At 39.7% G+C, this 21,580-nt stretch overlaps 1 protein-coding gene and 1 long non-coding RNA gene across 2 annotated transcripts in view; both read right to left on the bottom strand.

Moving 5' to 3' along the window:
- The window catches only part of LOC125929836 (uncharacterized), a 42,817-nt gene extending 31,378 nt beyond the window's left edge, over window positions 1–11,439 (bottom strand). Inside the window, exons 1-2 of the long non-coding RNA XR_007459977.1 lie at window positions 11,219–11,439; window positions 3,549–3,635 (exon numbers count right to left, since the gene is read on the bottom strand). This is a non-coding gene — a long non-coding RNA (uncharacterized LOC125929836). The remainder of the gene's footprint in view (window positions 1–3,548; window positions 3,636–11,218) is intronic.
- A 6,353-nt stretch (window positions 11,440–17,792) lies between these two features.
- CCDC71L (coiled-coil domain containing 71 like) overlaps window positions 17,793–21,580 on the bottom strand; it is a 4,318-nt gene continuing 530 nt past the window's right edge. Inside the window, 4 exon segments of the mRNA XM_049642267.1 lie at window positions 17,793–21,019; window positions 21,021–21,083; window positions 21,085–21,201; window positions 21,204–21,573. Coding sequence (XP_049498224.1) covers window positions 20,996–21,019; window positions 21,021–21,083; window positions 21,085–21,201; window positions 21,204–21,573 — 574 coding nt within the window. The 3' untranslated portion in view covers window positions 17,793–20,995.

The following is a 21,580-nucleotide window of genomic DNA, read 5'->3' as shown; positions in this document are numbered from 1 at the left end:
TTCCCTTGATCTTGACAATGTGTTTAAAACTATCAGAAAAATAGAATGTTATAATAAAGACATAGATAGCTCTCGTTTCACTCATGGAGACCAGACCCTGGAGGAGAAGTTTTGGGCCCAGAACATGATGTTTAGTCATTCATCCCCATAAAGCCAGAAAATAGAAGAAATAGAACTTCCCAATGGGATGCTAATAAAAATGCACTGGAATTAAAGATGAAAAAAAATAATTTTTTTTGGACTGTGTTAGGGTTGCTAGTTTCTTTTAGGTTGCAAGAAGCAGAGACCCAATCAAGTTGTCTTAAGTAATGGGGGTTTATTTTAAGGGTGGATGTGGAAGTAGAAAGCATAGGATTTTCAGCTTTTGGACTAGACCACATGGAAAAAGAGGAACCACAACAGAGCCAGGCTGTTTTATATTGGTATATATTTATATATTATATATACATTTTATTTTATATATATAATAAAAGTATATTAATATATTATATATTAATAAAAGATGTATTCAGAAAAACTGAATGCCCATACAGCAAAAAGAAAAAAAAACCAACATAAATCTCAACTTCACCTCAGATCATACACAAAAATTAATTGAAAATGTATCACAGAAGCCTAAAAGCTAAATTGTACAGATTTAATCACCTAAATTGTGATTTGGGGGCAAAGACTTCATAGATAAGGCACAATGATAAACCATATTCACTGGTTGTCACAAATGAACCATATTTACATTAATAAGAGGGAAAGTGGGTTGAGTGTATGTGAACTTTTTGTGTTATTTTCACAATTTCATTTATAAACCTAAAATTATTCCAACTGAGAAGTTTATTACAAAAAATCATTAACCATAAAATTAAAAATAGCTAAGTTGGTAAATTGAAAACTTTTTCTCATTAAAAGACACCATTAGGAAACTGAAAAGACAAGCTATAAACTGGGTAAAATATTTGCACATCACATATCTGACAAAGGAATTGTATATAGCATATATAAAGAACTCTTCAAAACTCAGTAATATGACAACTCCAATTTTAAAAGATTTAAATAGAGATCTCACTAGAGAAAATGTAAGATGGCTTAGAAGGACATGAAAATATACTTAACATTAATTACTAGGAAAATGAGATACCATTACACACCTATTAGAATGGCTGAAATTTGAAAACAGGCAATTCTATGAGTATAGAGGATGCAAACCAGTTGGAGCTCTCATTGCTAGTAGGAATGCAAAATGGTACAACACTTTGAAAAAGAGATTAGCAATTTCTTAAACTTACACTCACCATAAGACCCAGTAATCCTCCCACGATGTCTACCCAAGAGAAATAAAAATGTTACATCCTCTACTCAATGGTTCACAATCGTCTGAAACTGGAAACAACTCAAATGCCTATACCAATCTAGCAGTGCTCCACAATAAAAGGAGTGAAATACTGATGCACAAAATACAAATGAATCTCAGAGGTGAAGAAAGCCAGATGCAAGGACAACACACTGCACGATTCCATTTATCTGACATTCTGGAAAATGCAAAACTATAGCTCGCCAAAGACCAAGAGTAGAGGGAAAGTATTGACTACAAAGGCAAGAGGAACTTTTTGGGGTGGTGGACTCTATGTCTTGGTTGCAGTAGTTATTGAATGACTTTACACATTTGACAAAACTAACCAAAGTGTGTACCTGAACATGGAAAATCTTATTGTATGTAAATCATACCTCAAAGTATTTTGAGCTATTTGATTAAAAGAAAACTAGAAATATATCTTCTATGTTATATATTCCTTCTCTTTTTCATTTAACATCAGAGCACTAAATGAGCTATAAAAACATGACTTTAACAACTACATAAAATTTCATTGTGTAGGTATATTGTAACACAATTATTCTCCCACCACTGGACATTCTTCATTTCCAATTTCCTTGTGTATGTTGTTGCATGAACACCTCTGAACACCAGTTTAGTCTTTCATCTCTGATTATTGTATTAGAACAAAATTCCAAGTGTGAAATTACTGACCCAAAGGCTATGAGCAGATTAAGGTTCTGAGTATTTATTACCAATTTGCTCTCCAGAAAAGGTAGAAACAGCTTACATGCCCATCACGATAAGAATGGATCTATATTAGAAGTCTTAAATGCATCTTTTTTAAAACATGATCATACAAGAAAAGACTTACTGTAAGTATTTGAGGGAGTCAAGTTGGAGTTAGAAAACACCAAATTAAAACATTAGAAAAATATCTATGTGTAGTGAGAAAATGAACAAATCTACAGAAAAGAGGATCTTCTGTGGAATTTCCAGGAGCCCTTTATAAGCAAGGTTTTCTTAAATAACAGTTTTCCTAAGAAGAAAGACTAGTTTTGGGGTGGCTGGGTGGCTCAGTTGGTTAAGCATCTGACTTCGGCTCAGGTCATGATCTCACGGTTCTTGAGTTCCATCCCCATGTCAGACTCTGTGCTGACAGTTCAGAGCCTGGAGCCTGCTTTGGATTCTGTGTCTCCCTCTCTCTCTGCCCTGCCCCCACTTGCACTCTATCTCTCAAAAATGAATAAACCTTTAAAAAAATTTAAGAAGACAGGCTAGTTTTGGGGTGCCTGGGTGGCTTAGTCAGTTAAGAATCTGATTCTTGATTTCAGCTCAAGTCATGATTTCACAGTTCATGGGATCAAGTCCTGCCTCAGGCTCTGTGCTGACAGTGTGGAGCCTGCTTGGGATCCTCTCTCCTTCTCTCTCTGACCCTCCCCCACTTGCACTCTCTCTCAAAATAAACATTTAAAAGAAAAAATACAGACTAGTTTTTCCATTTATAATACATTACTTTGTTTAACAAAGATCAGTTAGCAAAGTAATTCATCAGAATCCTATTTACACTTCTATTTTCAAGAGCAATCATGAATTTCAACCAAAATATCTCTCTCCTTTTAGCCATCAGCGCCACTCAATAAGAATGTTGGAATTTTGACAATCATCTTTCACCATAACAAATACCATATTCCACAACAGAATCCTAGGCTCACAATAGTTTTTCCATGTGCTGGTCCCTATCTTCAAACCATAGTTTATGTTAATAGATGACTCTCCTTTATATTAGAAACAGAAAAACCTTATGCATTAATTTTCTAGTGATATCCCTATTCAGACATTAGCCTTGCCATAACTAAGATAAACATTGCTTACCAAACACTTTAACTAAAAAGTGACCAAAACAGAAGAACCAAACCTGGGAAATGTTCAGTTTCAAAATGTCCTCATGGTGAATGAATTGCATTTCTGAACCTCAGCCACATGATCCTGGGGTTCCGATCATCATTTTCCATCACTGACTTAAAAGATAAACAATGTCTGCCCGAATAATTCCATCGGAAGCCCTCTTTTCTCAATGGCTCATGCAGAAAGGATTCTGATTGTATGGAATCCATGTAAAACTTTAACCTGCATCATGAAGTTATGAAATAGAAAGAATCCTGATTTGCTAACATCCTCACAGTGTGTTGGTAGTTGTGCTATGAACTCAGCTTCCAAACCTTTTACCCTCTGTACTCACCCCATTCTGCCTTGCTCTCTCCTCCACATTGACTAGAAAAATTCATTTCACTGTGCATTTCAGGTTTCTCCTGCCAGAATGTTCAGTCTGTGAAATGAATAAAAAAATCACACCAATAAGGAACGCCTGGGTGTTTCACTTGGTTAAATGCCCAACTCTTGATTTCGGCTCAGGTCATGATCTCATAGTTCATGAGTTCCAGCCCCACATTGGGCTCTGCGCTGACAGCACAGTGCCTGCCTGGGATTCTCTCTCTCCTTCTCTCTCCACCCCTCTCCTGCTCACACTCATGTTCGCTCACTCTGTCTCTCTCTCTCTTAAATAAATAAACATATTTAAAAACTCACACCAATAAATACAGAAAACAAAATGGTGGCAGCCAGAGGGGAGGGGGATGGGAGGATGGGCAAAATGGGTGAAGGGGAGAGGGAGACACAGTCTTCCAGTTGTGGAATGAATAAGTCACCGTGATAAAAAGCACAGCATAGGGAACATAGGCAATGGTACTGTAATAGTGTTGTGTAGTGACAGATGGTAAGTATGCTTGTGGTGAGCATAACACAACGTATAGAGTTGTCAAATCACTATGTTGTATACCTGAAACTAGTGTAGTATCATGTGTCATCTACACTCAAATAAAAAAAAATCATACCCATGAAGGTGCCATTCCAGACCATCTTTAATACTCCACTACATCTTCCAGAATTCAGAGACAAAAGCCAACTTCTCAAATGAAAGAAACATATTTAGAAAGATTTTTTAAAATAATGGACATCACATTTTGGATCTGATTTTATTATTAATGTTATTAGTATTAATTTTAGGACCTACTTTTATTTTTAAGGAAAATGCCCCATGATTTGAGTCATTTGAAAATGATTTGAATAGGCAATCAGAATAAATATCACACTCCCTTACTGGGATCCTCTCTTTCTCCCTCTCTCTCTCTCTCTCTGTCACACACACACATACACACACACACACACACACACACACGCACACAAGCACACACGCACACATACCTACTTCCCATGGACTATCAGGAACCTCTCCAGGGTGCCCCTACCCCCTCATGGCCACTGCCAGTACATGAACTCCACTAGCACTCAGGACCAGACATCCTTACTAAGGCCTGCCCAGAACAAAATGGAAGGAAACAGAGCATCTCTCAGACCCACTCTCCTGCCGCTCCAGTGTCCTCCCTCCTGCCAGGTCTCCCTGCCTCCCACCCTACCCTACTGTCACAGCCCCTTCTATAACTGCCTAAGAAACCTACCTTGTGTTTGATTCCTGCAGCAAAACACAATAAAGGTCCAAAAAGGTCTCAGCCCTTCCAGGCCAATGAGTTGGCAGAAAAAAACACTAGACCAAGAATCTGACTATGAGAATTCTCATCCCAGCTGTACCACTTCCTAGCTGAAGACAGACAGTGAGGCTCTCAGCCAACAACAGTCTAGCTCCACATTTGGAGGCCTATAGCCCAACTGCATTTCCTCCCAGGTTTGGGGCTCACCCAATGACTTTGTCTCTTGAGCTCCTTCTGGACTGTTTTTGCTTTGTTTAAAATATCTAGCTCTAGAATCAACTAGCTTTTGAAACACAAATATGCACGATTCACCGAGATAATAGACACATTCAGGAGTCTGTTCACTGCAGTCATCCATATCCCCAAAGCACTGAATTCTACCCTGTACATAATTAGAGAGAAGAAGCAGGCAGACACCTGCCCAATGACAATGAAAAAGAAACAGAAGGTGATGGAGTGACCCACATGATGTAGTAGCTGCAAGCCCAGAAGTCAAGAATCACCCACCAGCATCACCGAAGCAGGGGTTTACCTCTAGAACAGAGTCTGGCACATGGAGGCCCTCAATCATTTTTTGTTGAGCGGGTGAATAAAGCCACAGGTGGATGAATGAACTGAGAAGCAAGCGAGCAAAGCCTGGCAGAGGAAAATCTACCTGTTCTACTGGGTTGTAAAGAAAATAGGTGCTTTTAGCAATACCAGCCAGAGGGTAAACATTATAGGGCAGGAGAATGAGTGAATTCTGTGGATGGAATTTTCTCTCCTGATTGCAGGGAGCAGCTGATCCATCCTCCAGCTGTGAAGCCTATGGCAAGTGGACACCACGTGCTGGGGACAAGAAGTTCAGGCGTAAAGGAATGCAAGTAGCAACTCCCCACCTTTGCTAGAATGTCAGCTTCCATTTACAGACCCTCCAAGTGCCCCCTCGCCCTTCCTTACCGCCCCCGCCCCGCTTACTCTCACATATTCTGTCCTTACTGCAATCGTGCAATCCCTGGTTCCATATCCATCATTCCATTTTGTTTTGTTGTGTTTATCAGCTCTGTCGTTTATCTACGTAAAACCTGGGAATCAAAACCTTAAAAGGGGTGGGGGCGCCTGGGTGGTTCAGTCCATTAAGCATCCGACTCTTGGTTTCTGCCCAGGTCATGATCTCACAGTTTGTGAGTTCAAGCCCTGCATCAGGCTCTGTGCTCACAGCATGGAGCCTGCTTGGGATTCTCTCTCTCCGCCCCCCCCCCTTCCTGGCCCGCTCTCTCTCTCTCTCTCTCTCTCTCAACAAACAAACAAACAAACAAACCAACAAACATTTAAAGGAAAGACTTTAACAAAGGTGTTTTGGAGGTAAAAGGGAATTGGAATATACTCAGAACCTAGCCTACGCCATCATCCGTAGCAGTCTAGAGAGCTGACATTGTTATAAATCAGAAGACGTGCCTGCCATGGGGCACACAGGATTCTAACACAGAGAGGCTGTAGGATGGCACCTGCGGGGTGGGAAAGAAGGGTTTCAAACTACGTATGACTCCCACTGCTTACGTTTGTGGGCTGCTTTTGTACTGGCCTACAAGTAATTTGAGACAAATGTTATGTGAAATAACCTTCTCTTTCACCTGCCATGACAGCTCTAAAGGGAAGCACATCCGATGGCTTAAGATGTAAGCCAGACTTCCCCGAGATCCTCAGCCAAACTAAACAGTCTAATCGTAGGAGCATAGGGATTCACACTTCTGTTCATTCATTCATAAACTTACTCATTTCACAAATATTGAACACTTAGGCTATACACTCTGAGAAATACAACAGCGAGCAAAATAATATTCTTAAATTGATTTTTTTCCACCTTGAGATTTCATGGTCCTACAGTATCCAGTTCTATATCGTGCAGGGCATGATTAATTTATTTCACTTCTTCCAAAGATGTTTCTAAAGATTAGCAGAGGGAGTGGGATGTGACAGACGTGGGTTCAAATCCTAGCTCTGCCACATAGGTGTGATATTTGGCAAGTTTCTTAACCTTTCTAAGCATTAGTTTAGTTAGCTGTCTGTTAAATGGGAATAATAACATGTATCACACAGGACTGTTAGTTTTGCTTGAGAGAAAAACAAGTGTGAAGTGCAGAGAATCGTACTGGTGTATGGTAGGAACTAAACCAATGTTAGTTTGTTCCCTCTGGTATCCTATGGCTTTCTGGTCATCTTGCTATCGATTTGTACCGAGGGCAAGTCTTGTGCCTCTCTGTTCACTTGAACACCCTCTTGCACTCAACCACCATCAGAGATTTTGACCTCATCCTCCTGAGTAAGTCTGACCTTGACATGGTGCTTTATAGAGTGCACCTGTTCTTTGCTTTCAACACGGCTAATGTGAAAATTTTAAGTAAGCAAGCAGAGACTTTGTAAACTTTTTTACATCACTACTAATAAAAGCTAATGTTTATTGACTCGCAGCTAAGTGAGTTCCAGGCACTATTCTAAGCATTTTTACCTGTGTTGCCACACTGAATTCATGTGAGAGCTCCATGAGGTTGGTGTTATGCTCTGCCTTTTTTTTACAGCTGAGGAAACTGAGGAACAAAGAGAGGAAGTAGCTTGTCCAAAGGTCTGCTGCTAGAAAGAGAGCAAGGTAGGATTTTGGAACCCAGGCAGCCGGGCTCCAGGGGCCACCCTCTTAATCACTGAGCTGTAGTGCTTCTTGTTAAGGGACTTAGGTAGTGATTTTTAAGTGGTATTGGGGTGCAAATAAGATTGTAAAATGTGGCAAGATTTCCAGCCAATTCATTTGATCACAAAATGGTAAGAATTAATCGAAAGTTTATTACATAGGTGTTTGTAAAAAGAGAGAGAGAGAGAGAATCTCCAGTAGAGATTGCTTCTATTATGCATAAAACTCAAGTGACATAGGGAGTTCTTCTGTAAAAATTGGCAGCCGAAACTCCATAAACACACTGCATTCATTCAATATGTACTGGGTCCTTTGCACCTGGCTGGCACTATAGTAATGACGCACAGATGAGAAAGATGAGTCCTTCCGTGAGGAACACATGGTCTAGGAGGGGAGCAAGGGCTACCTAAGGGGGTTAATGACAACACAAATAGTGTGAAGAAGAATAATGGACACACAAAGGTGAAGGAGGCACCCCCCAAGACCCTTTCCTTAATAAAAAAAAAGGAACTAGTTCCCTTAGAATTCTAGAGGGATCCTTCCTGTGGGCTCCCATGAGTGTATTTTTCACTAAGTCCATAACAATTGAGAGCCGAGCCCTGCTGAGCCAACCTCTTGCAAGACAGAACCTTCCTCTGCTCAGTTGGCTTCAAGTAAACCTGGGTATTCTGCACTTCTATGGTCTCGCTCTCCCATCATCCAACCTCCGGCCCTCTCAATGCCTAGATTTCGAGAAAAATCAACTTATAAGGTCTAATCAGACAGTTCCTTCCAGAGACAGGGTCTCCACCATGCTATGGATTATTTCAATAAAACCCCGCCCATGGTCTGGACAAGGAACTCCAAGATAAAAATTCAAAGTCTCCTCAAAATGCTTGGTTTTATGAGAAGTTAAATCCACTGAGCTTGGGTTAACAATAGTCAACATTATTCCCAATCTCAAAGCTGGTTTTATACAAAGGATGAAGAGAAAAAGAATTAATACATAAAAGACTTTTAAAAAGCTCAGCTTTAAAATGGCAAGAAGAAAATATGGGGGGAAAATGTCTTTTCATTTCATATTAAGAGACAAAGAGAAAACCTTCAGCTTTGAAGAACAAAGGAATAAGAGCAGTACACAAAGCAAGCTTTAAAGATAAGTTTTATAATCTTATTAGTAGCAACTTTTTAGAACAAAATTTACAGATTATGGTATTTGTCTAACTCCTTGCTGCCCTAGGGAAAAAATACTTAATTGCCTAACTTTTACCTGAGTTCATGGCTATCTTTCCTTTTATTTTTTAAAGCACAGCTTATTTTAATTAATCAGATAAAAAGTTTATCTTTTTTTGATGACAGAAATATGATTTACACTCCTGACCTTCTTATTCCCCCTGGCAGGTACTCAGCATGCTGCCTTGCACATGTATTTACTTATGTGCAAAAAATAAAAAAATAAAACAAAACAAAACAAAACAAAAAAACATTGGTTTATTCATCTTCCACAGACAGAACCAACTCCTACCGGAAATAATAAAATATTTGGGCACTGAACATGTCAGTGCTCTTAAATGTTCATATATTCAATTTGAGGAAAAGTTTATTTGACAAGTTTGGTCAAATGCCCAATAGAATGATGCAAAAAGTAAAGAGAGCTCTGGGAAAAGAAAAACCAGCATTGAAAGGTAATGAAAACTTGGAGACTAGGATCCAGATCTCAAATAGCTCTGAATGTATACTCACAAAGACTTAAAGAGTTTTGATAACCAGGTTAAACACAGTGCTTTGAAAGTCCAAAGAGCTATAATGTTCTAAGGCAGGGTTTCTTAGAGTATGGTCTGATACCTCTCCCCAGTCAACAGAACCATGGACTGCTTAGTTAGTAAAGGTACAGATTCTGAGATCCCACCCTTATATTTTTAGGTGATTTGACAGTTTTTCAAACTGCAAAGGACATACAAGGCCCACTTTCTTTAGCATAAAGTTTAGGTTATTTTGATAAATGGATGAAAGTGACAAAACACAGCAGTCCGCAGGGAGAAGTGGAGCCTTGAAGTGCTTGAAAAGCATACTGTCCCCTTTCTCAGGCAGGGCACAGACACTGCTCAGTGGCCCCAAAACCAGGTGTTTCTGTCTGAACCAATCCTGCTACCCAGGCCACAGTCAACCATAAAGATTATCCAGAGAAATGACCTCTATCTATATCTGCTAGAGACTCACTGACTAACCAGATTCTCACTGCTGCTGGGGCTGGGGCTGGGGCTGGGGCTGGGGCAGGGGCAGGGGGAGCGGGGAAGAGATAAAGGAGGGGGGTGGGGGGAGCAGGGAGGAGAGAAGCAGACAAACCCAAGTGGCCAAGAACTGGATGGGATCCACCCTAACTGCTACCACAGCCACGTCTGAAGTTTCCAGAACTGATGATGCTACATTCGGGGCCACCATTGTTCTGTGATGATATTGCAGTGGTTATATGATGGTAAGAATTAAACAAAATGAAACTTGTTAACTTAGTATGCATTGGAAAATGTCAACAAGAAGACAAAGAAAATCCTTGGCTTTCCCTTCATTGGTAATTACTAATAGATATGAAAGCTACAGTGCCTCCTAGGAGGCAAGTTTCTTGCCAACTGAAGTACAACGTTAATACAGGAGCACCTTCCAAGGGTCCATTCTGAGAGTATACTGAACAGCAGGGACCTTTAATGTGATTTGAAAAGTCTGGACTGGTTTCTCCATGACCCACAAGTATCAGATCCCAGAATTCTTAGAAGTTTGCTTGATGCATTGATAAGCCATTTGCTTGATGCGTTGATAAGCCAAGGAGACCTAGTAGGGGTTTTGGCGAAGCCACGTGCCCTAGAAATATGACAGCTAATTTTTGACTTGAAGAAGAAGAAAAGGAATGACTTCAAAAAGACATCAATCATTCCACCTCACAGATGCGCTGTGAGCCTGACATGCTCATACATATCACGCATCTTGAAGAGGGTAAGTGGTAAAAATACTGGTATTATTAGTGTTAATGCCTGCTCACATTTGTTCCAAGATTTTGTAGTAGGACATAAAGAAATTGGCAGCTCTGCTATTCCATGCAGCTTGCTGCCATGACATTGCTGCCTTAATGGAGTGCAGCCTACAGCCCGTTTTGTGAGTAAAACTCTCTTTGTTTATGCCACTGGTGGCAGCCTTTCTGGAACAGCTGAACACGTCCCTAACTGATACTACTTGCATTTACTCAATGCCATTAAAATATAGTCTCACATTTTATTAGCACAAATAACATCAATAACATCACCCTTATTGAAGGTGAAATCATTAGCAATAAAATTGAACCCGATGACATTGGAGAAAAGATGCCAGAAAGGTTTCCTAAATGAAGTAGAGTCTTGGAGAATCCCAGAGTTCTGTGTCATAGGCATACCCCCACAGAGTAAACTGTGGGGCTCTGTTACAACATAACTTGAAGTTTAGGAGTATTGTTTCTCATCAGTCCTTGAAGAAGCCCAGGGTAGAGAAGAGTTTACATAATCCCAGTGCATAAAATGAAAGAGGGCTTTGGACCCACAAACTCCTACAATCAGTAAGTAGGCTGAAACAACCATGAGGCTGCAGACACAGGCTACCTTTCATGAGAAGGAAAGAATGACTTAGCTCCTAGCAGGAGCTAGAGCCATGGAAAATCATTCCCAGGCCTTGAGACCCAGTGAAGGGACTGCCTACCTGTGCCAGCTGAACTTCAGAATTGCTATGGACCGGTGACTCATGAGAACCTCCTTCGTTCCTTTTCCAACAGCAGCATTTATTCTGGTTATCACGTGCCCGTGTTGGTTGTATGCTTAATTCATAGGTCTTCAGATTGAGAAAAAGTGTAGTCAAAAACCAGTGCACCCAAGGAGACTCATCCACACCTGGACCTAATTTAGATAACAATATTCTGGACTTTGAGCTGATGTTATAAAGGGTTGGGGCTTTAAGAGGGAGGATTCTTGGGATGGGGTGAGGATATTTTGCATGCAGGATGTAAGTAAACAATTTGAGGCCAGCAGGCAGACTGTGGCAGTCTAAAATATGTTCATAAATTCTCTTTTAAGCCCTTCATAAGGTATACCTTCATTCCCTTTGCCTTAAGCATAGGTTGGGCTTAGAGAATGATTTTGAAAATAGGAGAAGGTGAAAGTGATGGTGAGTCAGAAACACTATAAAAAGTAGATATGGTAGTTCCAATGGTGTTATGGTCGGGGGACAATCTAAGGAAGGGGCATCTGGCCATTACAACCTAGAATTCTACCCCTATCAAAATTATCAATTAAATTTGAGAGCAGATTAAAGATATCTTGAGACATGCAAAGCCTCAGAACATTTGACTCTATTCATTCTTTATTAGGAAGTTATCTGAGAGTGGACTCCAGCAAAACAAGGAAAGAAGAAATAAAGAAAAAATATAATTAATAACAGCTAACATTCACAGAGTGTTTATTTTTGTGCCAGGCACCATTCCCAGTGCTTCTCACATATTATTACATTTAGCCATACAACAATCTTATAAAGTATATACAATTACTATTATTATCTTATAGATGAAGAAATAGACTTATAAAGAAGCCAAATAACTTATCCAAGGTCACACAGTTGGTAAGTGGTGGAAGTAAGAGTCAGGCAGTCTGGCTCAAAAGCCCAGGCTTTTAAATGCTCCCTACTTTCTCAGAGAGTCATATTACCGTCAAACCATGGAAACAAACTGGGACAGTAGCAAAGGAAAACCCCAGGATGAAAGCTATGAAGCAGACCTACTGAGTTACCAGGCTAAACTGAGGCAGGAGGAGAGAAGGGTCCAGTAAGACAACTCTGAGGGAGAAACAAGATGATGTCATAAATGGCATGATTTGAGAATGCTGAAAGAGTATAAGAAAACAAATAAGTGCAATCAGAAAATTAAGGAGAACCAAACAAATATCCATAAGATGGTCTTATTCAGAATAAGCCAATGGAAATATGGTGTGGTTTAAAGCACTGATGGAGTACAAAGAAAAATAATCCATTACACCTTGATGCCAGAGCTGTCCTCATTCAAGAGGTCCAAGAATTCCAAGGAAGGAGTAGTAATTCTAAGATTTGCATATTGTTTACATAATCACAATAATGTAAACCATTTATTGGTTTTCAAGTTTTAGAATCAACCTATGAACAATCTAAAGAGACTTGATTGCAGAGCAGAATACCAATGTTGACAACAATGACAGAAGTCCAAAGCTGATAGGACAGAAAACGTGCAGAAAGGATAAGGAAGACATTTATCTTACAATGTAAGATGTGAAAAATGATAGAACAAGTAAGAAGTAAGAAGTCTCTAGTTTAAAATTACATCTTGTGGGGTGCCTAAGTGGCTCAGTTGGTTACGCATCCAACTCTTGATTTTGGCTTAGGTCATGATCTCATGGTTCATGAGATTAAGCTGAGCATCAGGTTCTGTGCTGACAGCGTGGATTCTGCTTGGAATTCTCTCTCTCTCTCTCTCTCTCTCTCAAAATACATACATACATACATACATACATACATAAAATTATATCTTGTGATGGTTAATTTCATGTTTCAACCTGACCAAGCCACAGGGTGCCCAGATATTTGGTTAAACATTATTTCTAGTGAGTCTGTGCTGACATTTCTGGGTACAATTAACATCTGAATCAGTAGACTAAGCAAAACAGATTGTCCTCCCAAACACTGGGGGGCCTCATCTAATCTATTGAAGACCTGAATAGAACAAAAGGCAGCATAAGACAGAATCCACTCTCTCTATCTGACTGTCTTCAAGTTGGGATATTGGTCGTCCCCTGCCTTCAGACTCAGACTTGGAATAGAACATACATCATAAGCTCTCCTGATTCTTAGGCTTTTGGACTCTGCCTGGAACTAAACCACTGGGTCTCCTGGATCTGCCCTTCTCAGCCTCCATAATCCTGTAAACCAATTCCTATTGATACTGAGTCTCTGGAGAACCCTAACTAATACACATATGTAACCTCATCCATTATGTCTGTTTGCCCTCAGATCCAGTTCCTGGACTTCTCTTACAGACTGTGTTTCCTGGGTTCCTTACCAACTGGCTTCCAGAGTGGTTTGACCAATGGAGGCTTGACTGGAGAAAGGGAGGAAGGTATAAGCTCAGATATTTTTCTCTCTCCCACTCCATTTTCTAGCAGTGATTTTATCTCCTCAGAGATTCTAGCTTCTTTCCCAGCAGCCTCTTCTTCCATGTTCTCAGTTCCTGCTAGGCATGGTTCTGAGTTTCTCCAGCCCTGGGGGTGGAAACAGCTTTCTGATGATACTAATTCCTGATTGCTTCACCATCCTCTGTGTGGCTTCTGGGATGTCCCATCATGTGTGTAACTGTTTAAAATACCTATAATGACTCATTGGCTGGCTGGACCTGACTAAAACAGTATAAAGACAGGAATTCAGTAACATATCGGAAGGTAAGGAGAGAGAAGACAGGTGGCTTAGATGACCTGTACGTTATCTTCACATAGGAAGTTAGTAGACGGTGCTTAAAATTGATAAATCAATAAGAAGCAGTATAGTATATTATTTATATTTATGAAGATAAACAACAAAAGAATGAAAACCTGAAACAGTTAAAAGTGTTGCCTCAAATAATGGAGACAGTAAAGAGACCTGTGGTTGCCAAGGACTCAGGGGGGAAGAGAGAGATGAATAATAGATGAAGCACAGGGAATTTTTACAGCAGTGAAACTATCTTGTAAGACAGTGAAATGCTTAGAATCATGACATTGTGCATTTGTCAAAACTCACAAAACTGCCCAACACACTGAATGCTAAGATAAACTTTGGACTTTAGTTAATAATAGTCTTCATATTGGCTCATCAGTTGTAACAAATGCACTGCTCTACTGCAAGATGTTTACAATAGGGGAAACTATGTGTTGGGGGTGGGGGTGGGGCAGGAGGGAGAACAGGGGAACTCTCTGTACTTTCCAGTCCTTTTTTCTGTAAACCTAAAACTGCTTTAAAAAATAAACTCCCTTAATGAAAGGAAGGAAGGAAGGGAGGAGGGGGAGGAGGGAGGGAAAGAGGGAGGAAGGGAGCTATCTAAAAGCCATGGAGGAAACTTACATGTGTATTACTACGTGAAGGAAGCCAATCAGAAAAAGCCATATGCTTTATGATTCCAACTATAATGACATTTGAGAAAAACAAAACTACGGAGATGGTAAAAAGACCAGTGGTTGTCAGGGTTTAGGGGGAGAGAGGAAGTGGTGATAGGTGGAGCACAGGGCATTTTTAGGGTGGTGTAACTATTCTGTATGATACCGTGATGGGAGATACATGCCGTTATGTATTTGTCAAAACTTGTGAAACTATACAACACAAAGAGTAAACCCTAATGTTAGTTAATGATAATGTGTCAACCAATAGTGGCTTATCCATCAGTGATAATAAATGTACCCACATTAATGCAAGGTAGTAATATCTATAGAAACTGGTGGGGGTGGGGAAGCTCTGTATTTTCTGTGCAATTTATCTCTAAACCTAAAACCGTCCTTAAAAATATAGCCTGTTTTAAAAAACCCTGACTTAAAAAAAAAAAAGTGTTGCCTCTAGGGGAGAGGTGTTTGTGGGTAAAAGAGAGCCTTTTGTTTTTTATTGCAAGTCATTATCTGCAATTTAGATGTTGTGGGTTTTTTTTTAACCATTTGTATACAATACTTGGAGTGAAATTTTTCAATTAAAAAAAAATCTGTTTACCTGCCAGAATAGCTAAAATGAAAAAGACCAAAAATAGCAAGTGTTGCCAAGCCTATGAAGTACTCAGAACTCGCAGGCACTACTATAGAAAAAAGTTCATGTAAATTGGTATAACCACTTTGGAAAACTGTTTGGAGGTATCTTACCAAAGCTGATCATTTGGATGACATGTGACCCAGCAAATTCACTCCTAGATAAACACTATTTTAAAAAATGTTCACCACAGGACATGTCCTATAATGTTCACGGAAGTTTTATTCATAATTGCCCTAGGCTAGAATCTACCTAAATGCCCATCAAGAGTTGCAGAAACATTGTAAACTATTCACACAATGGAATTCTATACACCAATGAGAATAAAGGATTTATAACTACATACAATAACATGAATATCACAAACATAATTTTGAGTGAAAGAAGCAAGGTATACGACACATAATTCCATTTCTATAAAGTCTAAAAACAGGCAAAAGTTATTTATGCTGTAAAAAGTCAGAATAATTGCTATCCTGAAGGGGAGATAGACAGTGGCTAAAAGAGGCATATGGGGTCCTCTAGGGTACTGGTAATTTTTTTAATGAGTGCTGATTCCACAAGTATATTGAATTTATGCAATTTCATCAAGCTGTGCTCATAATACTTTTAATAAATATATGTCCTTTTAAATGTATGCTATGCTTCAATAATCTTAATCTGAGTGCAGACCTCTAAATCATACCCTTTTTCCTCTACTCATCTACTAAACATTTAAAGAATACGTACTTGAAAAAATCCTAGAAGAGAGAAATGTATGTACATTTTACATAGTTAATTTCAGTACTTGGAAGAATCTCAAAGTTAACATTTCTATGAATACCTTCAAAAGCAAGCGAAGTTCAGTTTTGAGACCACTAGAATATTTACTAAAACTTGCTTGGGAGCCATACTGTCTCGTGTTGTTATGAGCACTGCTTTCCAGTTGGGCTCTGGATATGTTCATGTAATAAATTACAGTTTAGGGTGACATTTACCAAGACAAGTGAGTGCTGACGGTGAGAAGTCATTGCTCTTGCGGAATCTGCAATCAGGCTGAGTTTTGAGCTTCTTACCACTGGATAACTTCCATCTAGGGAAATTCTTTTTGTGTTAATTTCAGCTACTGCAACTTTGGCTTGCTCACCAACTTAGAATAGATTGTTATTCCTTGTGGGGGGCGGGGGAGGGGTGGTATCAGAGCTAAATTACAGGCATTAGACCCAAAATCCAAAGATGAGTGTGTCAGTGCTTCAAATGTGAGGATATCTTCTCCTTTTGGTAATAACTTTCTGCTATTTCAAATCTAACTACTGCACTCATTTGTTTCAACACAGGAAGTACAAAGCTCACACAAATTGCTTCTAATTTAGTTTTGTACATGTAAATTCACATGGCTTTGAAGCAAACCTTACTGAGCTAACTTGAAGTGAAAACTTAGTGTTGAAATTTGGCAAGTTCTTGAACAGTAACTTTTATTACTTTTATAGATTCTCAGATAGTTTAATATCCCTAACAGCATATTTTAAATATCTTCCAGAGAAATGATAAAAAGACCCCAAATTTCTAAGGAAGTCTAGAAAACCTCCAACAGTGAAAACTACCTAATAAATCAACTTAATCTAACCTCCTGCTGTCTGTCTTCAATTTAATTCACCCACAAATTACCTTCTCATCATTTGTCTTTTGCCTTTCCCAGACCACACTCTATTTTCAGGATGCTAAACTCCCAAAGGACCACTCAGCATATACACTTATTCTCAGTACATATGCCTCCAATTAATAGCATTTATTAAGCATTTCCTATGTGTTCACCCATTAACGCCATTTTTAATCCTTTCAATAGCCCAATAGTTTCTTTTACTAACCGCATTTGATTCTTGAGGAAGGTAAAGCACAGTTTCTGTAACTTACCTAAAGTTCGGATGGTTGCAAGTGGCAAAGCTTTAATGCCATCCCAGGCAATGTGATCCACAGTTATTACACTGCTGCCTCCAATTATTGATAGGAACTCAGATACGAAGACATATTCAGGCCACATAATACTATGAATCCTGTCCTTCCTAGCACTGCACTTCTACCCTCTAGACTGTAATGAAAATTCGGGCTTTACTTCTGTAGAACAGTCTTTATTGCTGCTACTCACATAGAGCACGCTTACTTTCTTTTATAATATAAAAAAACGTGAGCGTGAGACCTTCTATCACCACCCCAAGGGGGTTGGGGTCAGGAGTCAAAGTGAATTCTGATGCATTTTTAAAGTCTTTATTAAGCTGGCAAACTGGGTAATGGTTTGGGCTTGGGCATGAAGCACTGTCTCAGAGATTCACTAGATCATCAGAGTTGATACTGATATACTGTTGACTCCCCAAATAGCATAAAACACATATCTCAAGACTTCCAGGATTCTGAAGTTCACAAAAGAAGTCAAAACTTCTCACATCGCCTTCCAATTCACATGCAAACATAAAATCCCATTTCAAAAACTCCCCAACATCATTAGAAAAGCCAGACACTGTATATTCTCTAAAATTTATTTACAGTTAATAAATTAAAAAGAAAAGTACAACCAGATTGTAAATCTTAATCATATGCGCACATCAAACTGTCCAAGAAAACAATTCAGTTCCATTACAAACAATTGCCTTCTAATGCACTTAAGACATAACAGTCTTATCAAAAAATATTTTAAACACAGCAATAAAGTAAATATTATGTATATACGTCCATTAAAAACACCAATTTAAAGAGTGCTGTGGCAATCCTTGAAACAACAAAAAAATTTTGAGTTCAAAATTGCTCACATTTTTTTGTATCCAAATATTTTTAATGCATTTTTATTGAATAGTTTTCAGGAAGATAGTTCTATTGCTTGCACACAGCAAATCGATACGTGTCAGCCACCAGCTTAAATTACACTTGTCCAATCGGGTACTCAAACTTGGACAAAATAAATACACACCACCACAGCGACACTTTGCACTAACAACAATGAAGTTTGCCCTCAACAATCATAACATTACTGAGTTCCATAAGGAAAAATAAGTTGCTGGTTGACAAGTTGAAGGGGGATAACAATGACATCAGGAATTCAAAAGGTTATTTCAGGTGCCGGTCACCACATTTAGGCACTCAAGCATAGCAAGGTGATAAACTTCCTCCTTAACTTCCCCCTTTACTTGTGCCATATGAGATATAAAGGTAAGAGAATGAATAAAGATTATGGGATTTCTTTCAAAAAACTATGTACAAGCTAAGCACAGACTCACTTTAGAAGACAGTAAATGAATGCCTCATCAAAAAGGCCACCGTGCCAAGTTCCTTTTCACATTCTGCCCAAAAGTATCCATAAAATACTTTCATTTTCCTATTAATATACGAATCAACTATATTAGTTGTTTCTTCACATTGTATAAGTTGTAAAACAACCAACTTCAGCAAGGTTTTGCTAAAGACAACTTGGCAAAAATAAAGATTTTTTTACATCTTGTTTTGCAAACTAGAAACGGCAAGATTTTTTAAGAGACCAGGTAAATAACATTAAATTTAGGATGGGCAATCAGATCCAAACTGAAATCAGATAGCCCGGATAACCCAAAGCATTAACTCAAGTTCAAGTGCACTAAAGTAACAAGGCATAGGAAGAAAAAAAAATAAGATTCTCAGTTAAGTTTAAATAAACGCATGGTGTCAATGGTTATGTTTCAATTTTGTGCTGAGCAAAGTTATCCTCCCAGCTACATCTAATTTCAAAATCCTCTGGGAAGCTATCTAGATAAGCTATATGTTGAAATTACATTCTAATATGGCCATTGGATTTATTTTTTAATTAATATAAAATTATATACAATAGTGAAGTGGTACAAATATGTATTTTTTCCTCAGGTGCTAATTAGCTAAAAAAGGTAATGGGGGGGGGGGAGAAAACCCTATGTATTTGAAATACAATTGGCAATGGAAGCTAATAACCAAAAGAATATATATAAGCTTCCTATCACACAAATATAATTTAACACTCTCCATCTTCTAAGTAATTATTCACTTTTATTTACTCATGTGACAGTATTTGTAGCAACACATTATCATTGAGTAGTGAATAAAAGAATATGAGGCTTACTGGGTAACTGGCATAAAGTCATATATATATAGATATATCTTTTTTTTCCTTTTTTTCTTTTTTACAAAACAAGAACACTGAAATTAAAGTCACAAAACTCCTACTATGAACTATTAAACTTGAAAAATTCATTTCAGAAAGCTATGCCATTTGAATTCTAAAAACACAAGAGTCAAAATTGCAACTCTCATTATTCCCCTAAGAAGCTGCCAAGCAGAGAGAAACCTTAACATTGAAGATTTCATAGGTCATGTTCCAGCCTGGTATGGATGGTTCCATGGCAGAATACTCAAATTTGAAATAATAGTGGTACAAAATCACTACTTGACCCTTTAGATATTGCAGTAAAATCTGGCTGCGGCACCACTGGCTAAAAACCATTAAGTCTTGCTGCCACCAATGACCGAAGGCACTTGGATAATCAAGAATTCCACACTGGGCCATAGGATACAAACACTATTATAAAAGTGTAAAAGAAGGGTCAGTACTCTTGTGGCTTGCCTGTTTGATTCCTGTGGTCTTCGGCTGTCAAACAAAAGACCAATAACTACAAACATAATTATGAATGGAAACGAGATAATAAAGGTAACTCGTGAAGCAAAACAGTTAACTAATTGTCATGATGTTTATAAGAGTAACTGATAGTAATCTGGACATTTCTGTTAGCCAACAACAACAACAAAAACAAGGGAGGAAAACCTATTTTGCCCAAAGTTAACTTCAACCAGTTATCTGATACCAAGAAATGCCTCCACCCCTCTAGATCATTAATACTTCTGAGAATTCCAATGGGTATTCTGTTTGGCATTTTGGTCACCGCGCATACGCATACTCATTTTTCCTACGCGATTTCCATTTTAAAATAAATTATCCTTGAAATATTCCCAGATCTGTATGTTAGACTAGTACAAGGAGGCCAAATCATTTCCAATCGGATTCCATCCATCTCTTTAACCAACACCAGTTCTTTGTAATTCACTCATTCTTTTTTATCATAGCCATGTGGTTTCAATGCACTTTAATTTTATTCACTTAAAAAGAATTTCACAAGTCAACTTTTCCTAAACAAAACTTCCATGAGTTTCTGCCATTTCCTTTAAGAGCTCAGTAAATATAAACATTAAATTTCAATATAAAATCTTTAGAAACACCTTAAAAATGTTTAAACAGTTGAACTTTGCATCTCTTTGTTTGTAATCACTGAGCCCATGAAATTCAAAGCCATACAAATCCCTACATTATTAACAGTCATACGCTTGAATTTCTTAGAAAAAATCCTTGGTCAAAGCTTTGGAATCCAGTTAAAATTCGGAAACGAGTGGGATTCAGAATACCCTGAGCACAAACTAGTGCAACACCTTTCAACACATATTCGATCTTTCGTCCAGAACGAGGGGTGGCAGTCAAAAAAGAAAAAGTGGGGCGGGGGGAGCGGGGAGGTGGATGAACAGCAAGTAAATTCTAGCTTTATTACACAAGCACGAAACCAAATTCCTTTGGAAAAAAGAATGACTTCTTCGGAGGGCTTCCAGACCAGTGAGGTAGAGTCCAAAAGGGAGAAAACGGATCTGCCCCTATAGTCCTGGAGACGTCTCAATCTGGGGTTAGGAAGAAAGGGGGCCACCCTTGCGGGTCCAGCTGTCTCCTCCCTCCGCAGACCCGGTACTGGGAGGCAGCAGAGGGCACCACCTGCCCCGGAGTCCCAGACGGCGGCGCCGCATCCCGGGGGCGCGGGCCGGGACCATCCGGTGCTTCTTCGCCCGTAAAGTGCACTAGGGAACGCGGTCCCGGCCGGATCTGTAAACACTCGACTGTCACTTGTTCATCCCTCCAGGCGGAAGCCGTCCCGGGGCGGAGGGGGCCGAGTCTCGCGGAGGGGGCCGAGTCTCACGCCCGGGGCACCGGGAAGCGGCGGAGCCTCACCACGGGTTCCAGGTTCACTCGCAGGACTTGGCGCGCCCGGCGCCGCGCCGCCGCCAGGCTGCGCTCGCCCCACACGTCGCCGCCGACGCGGATGGTGGGGAAGGTGGTCAGCGTCGGGGTGGCCGCCCTCCAGATCTCCTCCAGGGTGCGGCCCCCGAAGCAGGGCCCGGGGGCCGCGGGCTTGGGGGAGCGGCTGTCCTCGGGGGCCGGCGGCGGCGGGGGCGGCGGCGGCGGCGGCGGCGGCGGCGGCGGGGGCTTCCTCCGGC

This window comes from Panthera uncia, chromosome A2, assembly GCF_023721935.1.
Source record: "Panthera uncia isolate 11264 chromosome A2, Puncia_PCG_1.0, whole genome shotgun sequence".
Classification (NCBI taxonomy): domain Eukaryota; kingdom Metazoa; phylum Chordata; class Mammalia; order Carnivora; family Felidae; genus Panthera; species Panthera uncia.
Note: the sequence above shows the minus strand (reverse complement) of the source record. Positions and strands in the feature narration are given on the sequence as shown.